Source organism: Gobio gobio (genome assembly GCF_949357685.1).
Source record: "Gobio gobio genome assembly, chromosome: 2".
Lineage (NCBI taxonomy): Eukaryota > Metazoa > Chordata > Actinopteri > Cypriniformes > Gobionidae > Gobio > Gobio gobio.
The window spans coordinates 64,534,875-64,551,459 of record NC_137098.1 but is presented as its reverse complement, the minus strand read 5'-3'; the positions used below and the strand labels follow the sequence as shown (position 1 = coordinate 64,551,459).

Here is a 16,585-nt window from a genome sequence, read left to right as displayed (position 1 = left end):
CGTTACTGCGCATGCGTGCTTTTGTGGCCCAAACTTAACTTCCGCTAGACGTCCGCTAAGAATCAACAATAACAGAGGCTGCGTTATCTTTCTTATGCGCTATCATCTTTCATTTTAACTGGGCAGCATTATCTTAATTTACATGTTTTTATTGTTTCAGCATATTTATTATAAATAATCTCCCATTTCTGTCTGGAATGTAGAGTGGGGGAAACGTAAAGTAAATTACATTAGACATACAGTCTAAATTACATTAGACGCTGCTCTCGTATGCAGGCTGACTGGATATTTATGAAGCATTTAAGGTTTTTTAGTGAGTCGCACACACTGTTTTTGCGCTGATGTCATATTCTCTCTGATTGATCGTTAATATTTATATCATGTTATCCAAGAATAGTACGTCAAAAATGTGTTTCTACTCAGTAGTGCGCCATACTATCCCCTTGCCAGACCGATAAACAAACACAGACCGGAAGTTAACTTCGGGCCAGGCGCGTGCGTTCGATGAAACCGTCTATAGTGAGAGGTGTTGGGGTAACGCATTACAAGTAACACGAGTTATGTAATCAGATTACTTTGCCAAGTAACTAGTAAGATAACGCATTACTTTTACATTTACAACAAGATATCGGAGTTACTTCTCAAATAAGCAAGGCAAGTTGCATATTTGCAAGTTTTATATTCTTACTAAATATAGAAAATACATAAATATAATAAACATGCTGGGTTAAAAACAACCCAAGTTGGGTTGAAAATTGACAAACCTAGCGATTGGGCTGTTTTAACCCAGTGGTTGCGTTGCTTTGACCCAGGGGTTGGGTTGTTTTAACCTAGCGGTTGCGTTGTTTTGACCTGACCCAGCGGTTGCGTTGTTTTGACCCAGCGGTTGAGTTGTTTTAACCAAGTGATTGGGTTGTTTTGACCCAGCGGTTGCGTTGTTTTGACCCAGCGGTTGCGTTGTTTTGACCCAGCGGTTGAGTTGTTTTGACCCAGCGGTTGCGTTGTTTTGACCCAGCGGTTGAGTTGTTTTAACCAAGTGATTGGGTTGTTTTGACCCAGTGAATGGGTTGTTTTAAGCAAACATTTAACCCAACCGCTGGGTTAAAACAACCCATTCACTGGCCCGAAACAACCCGATCACTTGGTTAAAACAACTCAACCGCTTGGTCAAAACAACGCAACCGCTGGGTCAAAACAACGCAACCGCTGGGTCAAAACAACGCAACCGCTGGGTTAAAACAACCCAATCGCTGGGTCAAAACAACCCATTCACTGTTTCAAAACAAACCAGCCGTTGGGTCAAAACAATCCATTCACTGGGTTAAAACAACCCAACCGCTGAGTCAAAACAATGCAACCGCTGGGTTAAAACAACCCATTCACTGTGTTAAAAACACCCAATTGCTGGGTTTGTCCATTTTCAACCCAACTTGGGTTGTTTTTAACCCAGCATTTTTGTGTAATATGACAGCTCTCCTATCGTCATGTTGAGAGAAATCGAGAGTAAGTGAAGAGGCCGATTCAGTATTCCCGAAAATGAATAAAAACAGTGAAATGCAAACTCAGAATATTACGCAAGCCGGCAATAATTAAATATTTTAAATAACACAAATGTACTTTATGTATTTAATCTCACTTTATTAACCAATGTCTTTGCTGCCGACCTTCGGTGATCCAATTCAGCCAAACTTAATAAGCAAAACATGACTTTAGATAAACATCACATTTGTGTTTTTAGTGCTTGAAGAAAAAGTGATGCATGTTTTTCTCCTATTGATCCAGAATGGCAGCAGAGCTGAAAGGTTTGTTTGAGCGGCGCCCTTTGTACAAGTGTGAATTTATTCATTTATTCTCTTGAAAAGGTGTGGAAAGGGCTTTACATTTGACAAAAATAGAACTTTTGTTAGTAAAAAACAAGCAAGAAAGCCCAGCCCAGTTGAGAAAAAGTAGCACAACACATCACTTCCCATAAAAAGTAACTAAGTAATGTAATCAGTTACTTTTTTTAGGAAGTGGTTCAATAATGTAACACATTACTTTTAAACGTAATGTTCCCCAACACCGGTAGTGAATATTGAACGTGTCAGTTTTTTTATCTATCTATCTATCTATCTATCTATCTATCTATCTATCTATCTATCTATCTATCTATCTATCTATCTATCTATCTATCTATCTATCTATCTATCTATCTATCTATCTATCTATCTATCTATCTATCTATCTATCTATCTATCTATCTATCTATCTATCTGTCTGTCTGTCTGTCTGTCCGTCCGTCCGTCCGTCCGTCCGTCCGTCCGTCCGTTTCTGTTTTATGATTGTATTTTCTACTTCTAACTGATAATCTTCAAACTTTACGCTTTTCAAACTTTTTCAAACTTTCTGGTCAGGTTTTCTAAAGTCTTTTTTATCTAGTTTGTGTTTTAACATTTCTAGTTTACTCAGATAATATGTTAGTGGGCACTTAGTTTTGCGTATTGTTTGCAAGGATGCTTTGTATTTTAAAACGCAGTACATTTACATGTTTTGCTGTGTTTTTTTCCGAGTGATGTGGTTTGCTGTGGTTTGTGTCATATATACACGTTATGATTTATTGCAGTTTGGGCTCTTAATAGATAATCGGACATTAGTTTAACAGGAGTGCAAGTAAACAACATCCTTTTTCCAAATTTGAGAAGTGCATACACATCTGTTTGGTGTGATTTTCTTTTTGAATCTGGTGGATTCTGAAGGATCAAGTCATGTAAATTGAGAGCAGACATATTTTCAAAATCAGTGGTGTGATAGATTATTTTACATAAGGGAATTGTTAAGCTGCAGAGACCCTTGTATTTACTGATCGTCAGTGTCTGTAATTGCTTTGTGTGTACGTGTGTGTGTGTGTGTGTTCGTTCATGTGTGCGTGACTTTGAGGAGTAGCCCCAACCCAGTATCTGCAATGCAGCAGAAAAGACAAAAACTCAACCCTCCTCCTATGTTTCGACCAAAGTCTCGTCCCCCAGGATACATCTCTTAGCCCTCACAACAGCACTGTGCAAATGTACCACGCTTCCCCTCAGCTGAATGTCATTGCCTCTGTATATGTGTGTGTGTGTGTGTGTGTGTGTGTGTGTGTGTGTGTGTGTGTGTGTGTGTGTGTGTGTGTGTGTGTGTGTGTGTGTGTGTGTGTGTGTGTGTGTGTGTGTGTGTGTGTGTGTGTGTGTGACCACAAGAGAGAGAGAAACTCTTCTGCATTTTAAACGCACAGACTCGCACCACATCTGCATTGCATACACAGCAGTGGGGTATTAGTCTCTCAGCAGATGTGTTGCGAGGGTGACCTTTAAAAACCGGAGTTCTTTAGCTTCATCCCAGCTTTAGGATATTCACAATGTTCTCCCACGGTCCTGAGGAGCTAACCTTTAGTTTAGGGTTTAACTGCTGGTTATGTGGCTGTGTAGAGATGATGTTTGGATGTGTATCCCCTGGATCCTCGATTTTACATGAAATTATCAGAAATGCAGCTGTTTTTGTTGTGTTTTTTAGGGAGGGGGGATAAAAATAAAATTAGTATTACCTATTATTTTGAATGGAATATTAAATATTTTAATAACATTCTAATGATAAAAATGTAATTATTATTATCAGTTATTCTTTTGAATGGCCCATGTTTAAATGGAAATGTTCCATCTCTACAGATATTTGTTGACACTTTTAAAAATATGAAACATGAACCACTGTAACAGTTTTTACTGCAATCTATAAAACTCAACAATCTCTTGAACTTTATGGCTTCCCCATCTCACATGCAGGATGAAAAGCCTTAAAACTTCTTTCTTTAATATTATATTTTTAAATAGGTATTATAAGTCATTATTTTGAATTGAATATGAAGTATTTTAATAAAATTATAATAAAAAGAATATATATGTATATATTACTGCTGTCAAATCAATTAATCGCGATTAATCACATCTAAACTTGTTTGTGTTTCTAATATATATATATATATATATATATATATATATATATATATATATATATATATATATATATATATATATATATATATATATATATATGTATATGTATATATATATATATATATATATATATGTATATATATATATGTGTGTGTATATATGTATGTATATATATACACACTGCCGTTCAAAAGTTTATTAGTATTATTAAGAAAGAACAGCATTTATTTTAAATCGAATCTATCTATCTAGACTGATCAATTTAATGCATCCTTGCTGAATAAATTTATTAATTTCTTTCCCAAAAAATCTTATAAAAATTAAAAACCTTACGGATCAAAAACTTTTGAATGGCAGTACACACACACACACACACACACACACACACACACACACACACACACACACACACACACACACACACACACACACACACACACACACACACACACACACACACACACACACACACACACACACATATATATATATATATATATATATATATATATATATAAAGCACAAACTTTTAAACTTTTATGTTAGATGCGATTAATCGTGATTATATATACACTCTCAAAATAAAGAGTACAAAATGTTACCTTTTAAGGTACAAGTGGCCGTCACTGGGGTGGTAACCTTAAGGGTACATTTTTGTACCTCTAAGTCAGGGGTAGGCAAGTTCGGTCCTAGAGAGCGGATGTCCTGCTGAGTTTAGCTCCAACCCTACTAAGCCACCACAGTATAAAACTCATGGCTCCCAGCATGCATTGCAGCATTAAGTATGTCACCATTGTTGAGATTCATATGCTGATTCTTGATATCTGTGCGTCTAAACTTTTTACCCCTAGAACGTATTTAAAAATTCAGAATGTCTGATCTATGGCAGGTATTGTTGGTGAATATTATTTATTAATATTTTTAGTCAGTGATGAGTTTAGTCAAACGTTTTTCTTCATGACAATTTTAGTTTATGGCTTTTTTTTTTTTATTTGAACAGAATGAAACTGCCCAACTAAATGAAACACTGATCACCATAATGGTGTATTTTATATTTTAAATAAATTCATAATAATTTATTTTCAATAAAACATCAACATCTAAACCTCTGTTAATTCTCAATCCGAGCTTCTATCGATGACTTTTAGGGTTGGAGTCAAACTCTGCAGGACAGCGACTCTAGGACCGAACTTGCCTACCCCTGCTCTAAGTAGAAGAAAACAATGGTATAATTGTACCCTAAGCACCAAGGAACAAAATTGTGCCTCCACTGTACCTTTTGTCCCAGTCCCTCCTTGTTCCATCTGTTTATGGTCCTAATCATGTGACACTTTTAAACATATGAATCAATATGTCACTGTTTTTCCTGTCAGTTTGTTCCTTCAGTTTTTGTGTCCCTGAAAACAAAAGGTCATTTGCCTGTCGTTGTCAGTTTTATTTGTGTTTACTTGGTATAAATCAGTGAAACGGTGTGGATATGAGTTGCCATTTAACCTTGTGATGCAAACAGTCACATTTCTGCTCACTTCGGGAAGATCAAAAAGACAATTGGTGACCAATGGCGATGGGCCAGAACTCTTGGTCTGTGCGGTGAGAGCTGATCCCTGCTCTACAGGTCGACAGAGGTCATGATCTTACACCCTCAATGGACACTGGGTGGGATCTTCCGCAGCAAAACTGACTGCTGGTTTGAATAAAATACCAAACAGTCCAAGTGGTAGATGTGCTTACAGACAACGAGAGTCTGCTTTATATCTAAGGAATTCCATACGTTTTGTATGTTCTGCATGGATTATCCAAGTTATTGTAATGAAGTCTTCCAAAAGAAAGGAAAATAAACCATATTTGTTTTCTCTCGTCTTCCAAACCCCTGAGACAAAGCAAAGGTCTTCCAGTCAAAGCCACGATGACACTATTTTTCATTTTTATAGCTACAGAAACCAATAACCACCAGGACAGACTCAACAGAATTGCTCGCACTTTGGCTTCGGACAACTGCACCACTTGGACGGAAATGGCACATCTGTGGCATTTGCAAAACTGGAAGGAACAACCCAATACAGTCATGCATGAACCAATATTTACTGGACACATTAACAATTAAAATGAAAAAAAAAAAAAAATGATGATAAGGAGGAGGAGGATGATTCCTGTTTAGTATTTATTAACTCACTGTTACTTATAATACTCTATTCTGCATACACTCTCAGCCCCGTATTTGCAATAGAATCTATATCTATTTCTATAAGTCTATGGGAGACATATTATTAAACATTATTGAATAAAACTAATATATTTGTATGATTGTAAAACCAAAGTGTCATTTGTTTTATTTATTCTGTGACAGCCATTCAGATGCCCTCATTTAAAGTAAAGCATTTTAATTGGTGCTCAGGTAAGTGCCAGCGTTCGCCGTCTCAATAGAGTTTTACAGACAGGTCAGCATTAGTTATGGGTTGTTAAGTTGACTTCTATAATGATTAAATTGGCAGAGGATCAAACGGTGAATGTGGTGGGACGGTGCCATTACTTAAGCTCGACGGGATGAACGGGAGACAGGTGGCATGTGTTCCAAGTGTCTTACGCTTTGTTCCCACGCAAAAGCAGGCTTCGCTAAAGAGCAGCTTCCATCTTTTATCCTGCTAAATGTGGAGGAAAAACTTCAGCAATCCCCTGACCTCTGATTTCAAAGGGCCCATCAAAGTGTCAACACTCGAGAGCGCCGGAATAAATCTCATCCTTTAATCTAATTGGTGGGAAAAAGCTGCATAATTCTTTTTAACAGCTCTGATGAATTACATAAAAGTACAGCACATTAATGCTGGTCCTCTTGAGCCAAAAGCACCCCAGAACTGTATAAATACACTGGCGTGGACTCAAACGCATCAGTTTGCCTTATAGAAAAAAAGCACATTTGGTGGAAGACCCAGTGACGACCTCAATCTGAGGTAAAATGAGTGCTCGGCCTCGTTTGTATGCAGGAAATAGTATGAAATGTTTATGATTATTAGTCTGTGGATATGGATTTGTATTAGTAAAACAGCACGTTCTGTGAATTCAGGCCCTTTGTCACCTTTACACACGCAAAGACCGCACAGCAGCTGCATTTTAAGTGGCTAATACACAGATGCTACATCGAGTCATTGTTTACATTTACAGAAAGTGCGATTACAGAAGTTTCTAGTTTCAAATAAGAAAATAGACATGTGAAATGATGATTAAAAATATTAAGTTACAAAAATAAGTTGTCTGACTGAAATACTGTTTTGTTAGCTGACGTTTGGTGTGGGCGCGTGAACTCGTGCACGGCCGCGCGCCTGTAACCCGAGCACAGTGACAGCGGTCTGACTTCTCGCCAACTGTGTGTCCTGGGGGAAAAAGCTCACGAATGGACCCTCGCGTTAACTTTCTATGAAGATATCACTGTGGTTTAATTTGGTGAATCGCCATGAAGGCCCAGGACTGGTTTATTGTCACCTGCTGCCTCTGTGGCCTGAGCGCAATGACAGGTAAGCTGAAGTTTCCAAACTGGATGTGTGCGTTGTGTTTTGCGCGCGCGCGCACGTGTGAATTCACAGTCAACTTTAAAAAGTAACGTCAATCGAAGTTCTGACATCATACAACACCAGAGGGGTTAGAAACAACGATCATTATAACGTTATTATCGTATAATCGTCTTTATTTGCTCACATTGACCTCGGTTTGGTACTGTTTTCACATCATTTTAGTGTAATCTTCAAACAAATAATCAAAAATGTCTCAAACCTTAACCTACATGTTTTAACGAACTCACTCAATTCACAAAATCGCAGTCTACTTTTATGAGATAAAGCCTCATTTCCCATTTGAGTGTTCAAAATGTCACCAAAAAATCGCATTTGCTGTTATCTATTAATTAAAAAACGGGGACAATGTATATTTTAATGTTTTTTGTTGTCTTTATTGTTGTGGTCTCCTTATATTATTATTAACATTCATAATTATTATGATTTAGTTTGATTATTACGGTTTTGTGGTCTGGTTTTAATACAATTCAACAAACAAAACAACAATGAAACCAGTAACCACTGTAAATCACAAGCTGTTCAAAACAATATTATAACGTGACTTAACAAAAACACATTACAAAAATAAAACAACCTAAATATGATATGATGAATAAAACTATTTAACAAATATAATTGTATTTAATACTTTAATTTTAACAAGTTTATACTGTATAAATTTGTTTTTTCTACTTCAAATGTTTTGTTACGTTTGCGTGTGAAAATAACTATCTTTAAGTGGCCTTGTTATTTTGCATTTTAGGCTTATTTTAAGCATGTGTTTAAGTATGTGTATTCTGCACATGTATTTGTTGCAAGTGTAATTGTTTAGTTTTGTATATATATATATATATATATATATATATATGAGATATATAGATATATATATATGTATAGTTCAGATATGTGGTAATCACTACGTTGTGACTGCGTAACTTGGGGACAAAACAATCAGGCACATTGTTGAGGGTATAAAGCGCATGCAAACAGTATTACTTTAATTTAACATTAATAGTAAGTATGTTACTACCTTGAAAGCGATAATGATGGGTTTTTTAATATATATTTGACGATAAGGCTCTGCTCTCTGTTACGCTCTTCATGAAGTAGTAGCGGCGTGTGCGCGACCAAGTAGAGTCAGCGTATCTCACAGCGCCATCTGCTGGTGAAAATAATCACTAAACGATTGCTCCTAAACCACTATGTTGGGCTTTTTTGCAATGTACCTATATGCAGGTTGTTTTGAACGAGCTGTAAAACGGAACCATAAATAGCATTATACCTACTGTAAAATTATTACGCCTTTCACAATTCTACTTTCAGAATTGGCTCAAAACCTCATGGCGGTCTCATATGTTCATTGATCACACACTTTGATAACACTTTGTATAGAAATTACATATTTGGGTAACACTTTATAATAATGGTCCGTCATTAATAAGTAACTATGCAGGAAGTAATGCAGGTCTAATGAGTAATAGGGTAAACGTACCTATTAAGCTCAAGTACCCATTAAGCACACCACTATCTTTGAGCTCAGATTATAAAAAGAATTTTTTTTTTATCATCCTACTTGATGTCTTAACCAATTGATGTGTTTGTAACTATATACCTCCTGTAATTTCAAGCTAATCAGATCATTGCACAGTGAGATATGGGTATTCATGTGTTTACACTGAGATATGGGTATTCATGTGTTCACACCGAGATATGGGTATTCATGTGTTCACACCGAGATATGGGTATTCATGTGTTCACACTGAGATATGGGTATTCATGTGTTCACACCGAGATATGGGTATTCATGTGTTCACACTGAGATATGGGTATTCATGTGTTCACACTGAGATATGGGTATTCATGTGTTCACACTGAGATATGGGTATTCATGTGTTCACACCGAGATATGGGTATTCATGTGTTCACACTGAGATATGGGTATTCATGTGTTCACACCGAGATATGGGTATTCATGTGTTCACACCGAGATATGGGTATTCATGTGTTCACACTGAGATATGGGTATTCATGTGTTCACACTGAGATATGGGTATTCATGTGTTCACACTGAGATATGGGTATTCATGTGTTCACACCGAGATATGGGTATTCATGTGTTCACACTGAGATATGGGTATTCATGTGTTCACACTGAGATATGGGTATTCATGTGTTCACACCGAGATATGGGTATTCATGTGTTCACACTGAGATATGGGTATTCATGTGTTCACACCGAGATATGGGTATTCATGTGTTCACACCGAGATATGGGTATTCATGTGTTCACACTGAGATATGGGTATTCATGTGTTCACACTGAGATATGGGTATTCATGTGTTCACACTGAGATATGGGTATTCATGTGTTTACACTGAGATATGGGTATTCATGTGTTCACACTGAGATATGGGTATTCATGTGTTCACACTGAGATATGGGTATTCATGTGTTCACACTGAGATATGGGTATTCATGTGTTCACACTGAGATATGGGTATTCATGTGTTCACACTGAGATATGGGTATTCATGTGTTTACACTGAGATATGGGTATTCATGTGTTCACACTGAGATATGGGTATTCATGTGTTTACACTGAGATATGGGTATTCATGTGTTTACACTGAGATATGGGTATTCATGTGTTCACACTGAGATATGAGTATTCATGTGTTCACACTGAGATATGGGTATTCATGTGTTTACACTGAGATATGGGTATTCATGTGTTTACACTGAGATATGGGTATTCATGTGTTTACACTGAGATATGGGTATTCATGTGTTTACACTGAGATATGGGTATTCATGTGTTTACACTGAGATATGGGTATTCATGTGTTTACACTGAGATATGGGTATTCATGTGTTTACACTGAGATATGGGTATTCATGTGTTTACACTGAGATATGGGTAGGGCTGGGCGATTTTTCCCCCTAAAAAAATCTGCGATTTTTTTATAAAAAACTCGATTTACGATTTGATTCGATTTTTTTCACCCGCCCCCATTTAAAACTAAATAATTGCAAACTGTACATATATTTTAAAAATATATATTTATTATATTTAATTAAAGTGCATCAATATAAAATTGCAACGGCAAACCCTTTATCTAGCTGAAAAGTCACTGTGCAGTGTGCAACAAAGATTGTTAAACATCCAAATTATTTATACTGTATTTGAGTTGAGCTAATAAACAACAAAAAATCCTGAGGTAACTCTTAGTTAATTGAACATGTAAACAGTAACACCATTCGCCATAAAAAATGTAATTGCATTTTAAACATTCTTTACAAGGAAAATGAGCCTATCAACAACAGCAGGCTTGAGGCAAGCTCGGTTGTTGAAGAGTTGTTTGCTTTGCAAACGGGGTGCTAACGCCACTAGAGTGGTTTTCTTTTCGAAGAAGGCAACACTTCTCCCACTCAGCCGCTTGTCTTCGCTTTAAATGCTGAAACAGATTTGTCGTACTGCTGCAAGCAACAACAGCCTTAAGACATAGTTTGCATCGAGGTGTTGTCTGTTCCTCATCAGATGCCGTAAATCCAAACCAATTCCACACGACTAAAGTCGAAGAACATTTTTTTGGAAGGAGCTGCTCTCTTTCCGCCGGCTGTTTCTGCCATATTGTTTGTGTATGCATGCGCTGCCCTCGAGAGACGGGAGGGGCAGAGGGCTGCGCCGCCCGTTGAGTATGCTACGGAAACCCTGAAGGAAGATTTGGCGAATGCAAAATGTATGTATTGCGCTATACTGCAGAGGGGGAGAAAAAAATAAAAAAAATCGATTTTTGGAAAATATGAATCGATTTGACCTACCAACTCGATTTTTAAATCAAATCGATTTTTTTCCCAGCCCTAGATATGGGTATTCATGTGTTTACACTGAGATATGGGTATTCATGTGTTTACACTGAGATATGGGTATTCATGTGTTTACACTGAGATATGGGTATTCATGTGTTCACACTGAGATATGGGTATTCATGTGTTTACACTGAGATATGGGTATTCATGTGTTCACACTGAGATATGGGTATTCATGTGTTTACACTGAGATATGGGTATTCATGTGTTCACACTGTCTGGCAGCCATTTTGAAAGCTGTCTGCAAACTTTCACCAAAAGAGGAGCCCCTTAAATGTGCATTTTTTAGATGTTTAAGCCTTTATTTTCAACATTTTCAAAATTAAGAGATTAATGTTTAGACTTTTACATATTATAACCTGAAACCTGGATGTGGGAAATAATTACAGTCGATCCAAAAGATAGTTTTAGCAACACAGCGCAGATGCTACAGAACATTGTTAGCTTACCAGCTGTATAAGATTGTGTGCTACACTAATATATCACTTTTAAATCCATTATATTATAAATGTACAGTTTATTGATGTTCTGTGGTTTTACGCTGCTGTATTTTTTAAAGACTTCATATTATTGTGCGGTGAGCTTAAAGGGTCACTACTATGACAATCACAGCTTCAGTGTGACATCAATGAGAAAAAGTATAATTTCATAGAAAATGTCAATACCTGTTCATATTAAAATATTTGTCATAACTTAATACATGACCTACATTATTTATTTAGCAAAATTGTCCTTTTAAAATGTAATTTAATAATATTTATTAATTAATAAAAAGGTTTGCTGTTCCAATAAAGCTCAGTGTGCTCCCTTTAAGCTCATCCACATTAAACGTCTATGGAAATACTTCATAAACAGACGTTAAATATTAACTCATGGTTGTCACTTTAAGTTCATCTTTATAAAAAAAAATTTTTTAAATGTTGTTTAAAATAAATAAGATATGCTTTTGTCATTTAAAATAAAATTGAATATTATTGTGTGAGAGATTAATATTTTATTTTAACATAACTTACCCTATACCCTGTGCACTGAAATGTCTCAATGTAGATTTTGGTGAGTTTAATAGGTACGTTTACCCTATTACTGCATTAACACTTCAGCTGCTACTGTTAACTAATATAGAAAGAAGCTTAACTAATCAGTAAGTATCGAATTAGGAGATAGTTCCTTGTTAAGTAATCAGTCATTACTGAATGAGATTAGCCTCATTAATAACTATATTAACTATAACTGACAAATTATTAAAGGGTTAGTTCACCCAAAAATTGAAAATTCTGTCATTAATTACTTACCCTCATGTCGTTCGACACCCGTCAGACCTCCGTTCATCTTCAGAACACAAATGAAGATATTTTAGTGTAAATCTGATGGCTCTGAAAGGCCTCCATTGGCACAATGGCACGGTTCACTCTCAAGACCCTTAAAAGGTACTAAAGAAGTCGTTACAAAGTCCATCTCACAACAGTGGCTCTACAATAACTTTATGAAGCGACGAGAATAGTTTTTGTGCGCAAAAAAACCCTAAATAACGACTTACATAGTGATGACGATTTCAAAACAAGGCGTCATGAAGCTTCGAAGCGTTATGAATCAGTGAGTCGACTCATGATTCGGATCGTGTGTCAAACCGCCAAACTGCTGAAATCACGTGACTTTGGCGATCCAAACTGCTGAATCGACTCACTGATTCATAACGCTTCGAAGCTTCATGAGGCCGTGTTTTAAAATCGTCATCACTATGTAAGTCGTTATTTAGGGGTTTTTTTGCGCACAAAAACTATTCTCGTCGATTCATAAAGTTATTGTAGAACCACTGTAGTGAGATGGACTTTGTAACGACGTCTTTAGTACCTTTTAAGGGTCTTGAGAGTGAACCGTGCCATTGAGCCAATGGAGGCCTTTCAGAGCCATCAGATTTACACTAAAATATCTTAATTTGTATTCTGAAGATGAACGGAGGTCTGACGGGTGTCGAACGACATGAGGGTAAGTAATTAATGACAGAATTTTCATTTTTGGGTGAACAAACCCTTTAAGAGCATTATTGTGTGTCTGAGACGTAATCAGTCATCTTTTTTACCCTTAATAAAGTCATAAAATGCATCACTAATTACTCAAGTGTTACCTAGTCACAGGAACTACTAGTGACCTGGACCATTATTTTAAAGTGGTAAAGATGTTTTAAAAACGCTTTAAAATAATGGTCCAGGTCACTAGTAGTCCTTGAAGCGTGACTTGGTAACACTTGAGTAATTGGTAATGCATTTTATGACCATGTTGAAAGTTAAAAAAAGACAATTGCTCACATCTTAGACTTAGAATTGTGAAGCTTGCTTCTATATTAGTTAACAGTAGAAGCTGAAGTGTTAATGTAGTACTGCTCATTAGTCCTGCATTACTTCCTGCATAGTTACTTATTAATGAAGGATCATTATTCTACTAAAGTGTTACCCATAATTCTTATACAATGAATAAAACTGTACTTCTGTAGTACTTTTCATTCAGAAACCCTGAGGGTGATTTAAAACATGTATCTTGCATTGTTTACTATTGGGTTGACTGGTCATTAAGATCCATAAATTAACATTTATGTGCTTAAACCAAAAGCTCCCAGAGCATATCACAATAAATGTGATATTCAACGATTGAAAACATATAGAACAAAAAACATGAGAGCTGGTTTTCGAAAAGTCATTAAAATAAATAAAGTATAAGGGGCTTTTGCTCAAGATGGCCAGTTTTATGAATACCCCTGGGAAAACTGTAAATGAACCTTGAGTCAGGCTATCATCAGGAACTCTTTCAATTAAAAGTTGATTTAAAGGTGTTTCTGGGAGGTTAATTGTGGTAATTATTGTAGGGAAGCTTTCAGTGGCACTGCTGGGCAGCAGATGGCATATTCTCTGTAAGGCCTCATTTATTTCACAATACAAACGCTCATACAGGAAAAATAAAGATTTCTCATTTCCATACTGTTTCAGTGCTGCGTTGGGGTTTCTTTTCTCAATAAAAGCCACTTGAAGTTATTACTCGCAGGAAAAGTTTGGGGAAAAACATGGTAAAGCTGCTGTAAATGTGTGCATATGCTCAGAGCAGCAGCCGTTGGTGGCGGCGGCTGGTAATGAAGGTGACGCGTGTCGTTTGTAACTGTCAGTTCGTATTCTGGAGGGCTCGAGCTGGCGACACTTGATGAATGTGGCGCCCCTAGAAGGCCCGCTTATAAATGCGCCTAACCTTCGAAAGCTGAGGGAAAAAACAGCAGACGTGATGCATAAAAACCTCAGTGATGGCTGGGCGGGTGGAGTAAACAGTCACCCTAAAAACTGTGCATGATGTGGGTCTAAGAACACCCAAGGCTATTCGTGTGGCTCTTATCTGTTCGCCTTTATGTTCAGAGCTCATATCTGTAGATCCATCCACACACACTCACACGCGCACACACACTCTCACTCACACACACACACACACACAGACACATTCACTCACTCACACACACACACACACACACACACACACACACACACACACACACACACACACACACACACACACACACACACACACACACGTTTGTTTTTGTGAAATGTGAGGACATTCCATAGGCGTAATGGTTTTTATACCGTACAAACCGTATTTTCTATCCCCTTACACTGCCCCTGCCCCTAAACCTACCCATCACACACACACACACACACACACACACACACACACACACACACACACACACACACACACACACACACACACACACACACTGCCCCTGCCCATAAACCTACCCATCACAGGAGACTGTGCAGAAACTGTGAAAAAAACCTTGTTCTGTGTGATTTATAAGCATTTTGAAAAGTCCCTCTTTTTGTAATACCCATGTCATTATACACATTTGAGTCCTGATATTTCACAAAAACATGCCCACACACACACACACACACTCACTCACTCACTCACTCACTCACACACACACACACACACACACACACACACACACACACACACACACACACACACACACACACACACACACACACACACACACACACACACACACACACACACACACACACACACACACACACACACACACACACACACACATGTTGGGTTTTCATGTTTTATGGGGACTTTCCATAGGCGTAATGGTTTTTATACCGTACATACCGTATATTCTATTAGTATTAGAAATCAGGAATGGTGAGAGAACATTTTTCGTCTTCAAACCCAACTCGGTCTCCAGCCGAGAAAGTTTAAATCCCATCTGGCTAGTGCACTTCACATAATGCTTAGGCATTAGGTCAGTAGAGGAGAGTAGGCGTCTTATGTGGCTGTTTGAATACATTCGACCATATGAGCGTTTACACTACAAAAGCAATCGAATGCATCTTCGACTACCTCTGGAAGTGGTCAATAGTGGATAAGATCAAAATGTTTTAGACCCGTTTACACCTTTATTTAGCGTGGGCCACTTGTGATGCGATCGACCAAAGCACATCTTAATACCAGCTGTAAACAAGGCCTAAGGCTAGAAGAGAGTTGTGCTGCTGCTGTATTTATCTGAAAGATCTTAATCTTTCCTAGGTGCGTCAGAAACAGAAGGCAAGCTGATGAAGGCACTGTTTTCTTCATACAACACTAAAGTTCGGCCTGCAAGGAGCCCAGCGGAAAGGGTCGTCGTGAGGATAGGCATGACCCTTTCGGCATTCGTCAGCCTGGTATGGAGATACAAACACACACGTTTATGTAACTTAATGGGAACAACGCACTGCAACACAACGTATAACAATGTACGACACACTATTTAAACAAGTAAATACACAACTTATGGTAAAGTGACCAGCTTCAAGTTTTTCCCAGACTACTACTACTAATAATAAAATTGCTATTAACATTATTATTAACTTTATTTGTATAGCACCTTTCATACAAGAAATGCAGATTAAACAATAAAAAAAATAGTACCAATAACGCTTTTTCACAATACACATCATTTCAAGGCAGCCTTAGAAAAGTCCTACTAATGATAAAGACAAGAGATGAAATCCCCTTTATTTTCCCAGCTGAACAAAACCCAGTTAAAACCAGCCTAAACTGGTTGGCTGGTCTTAGCTGGTTTAAGTTAGGTGCAACTGGTTTAATCTGGCTAAAGCTGGTGTTTAGCTGGTTGGTCAGCTGGACTCCCAGTATAAGACCAGCCTGACCATCTATAG

General features: G+C 37.4%; 1 protein-coding gene across 10 annotated transcripts in view; it reads left to right on the top strand.

Annotated features, from left to right (window-relative positions):
• Positions 1–7,256: 7,256 nt before the first annotated feature.
• Positions 7,257–16,585, top strand: part of chrnb1 (cholinergic receptor, nicotinic, beta 1 (muscle)) — a 47,706-nt gene continuing 38,377 nt past the window's right edge. For 5 of the 10 annotated variants that reach the window (XR_013816064.1, XR_013816065.1, XR_013816068.1 and 2 more), the window contains exons 1-2: positions 7,277–7,474; positions 15,957–16,090. Coding sequence is in view for 4 of the 10 variants with exons in the window: in XM_079810664.1 (XP_079666790.1) it covers positions 7,414–7,474; positions 15,957–16,090 (195 nt within the window). In the remaining 6 variants the exon portion in view is untranslated. Of the gene's footprint in view, positions 7,475–15,956; positions 16,091–16,585 lie in introns of all 10 variants that reach the window. The other 5 variants (XR_013816066.1, XR_013816067.1, XM_079810663.1 and 2 more) reach the window with 5 other exon arrangements.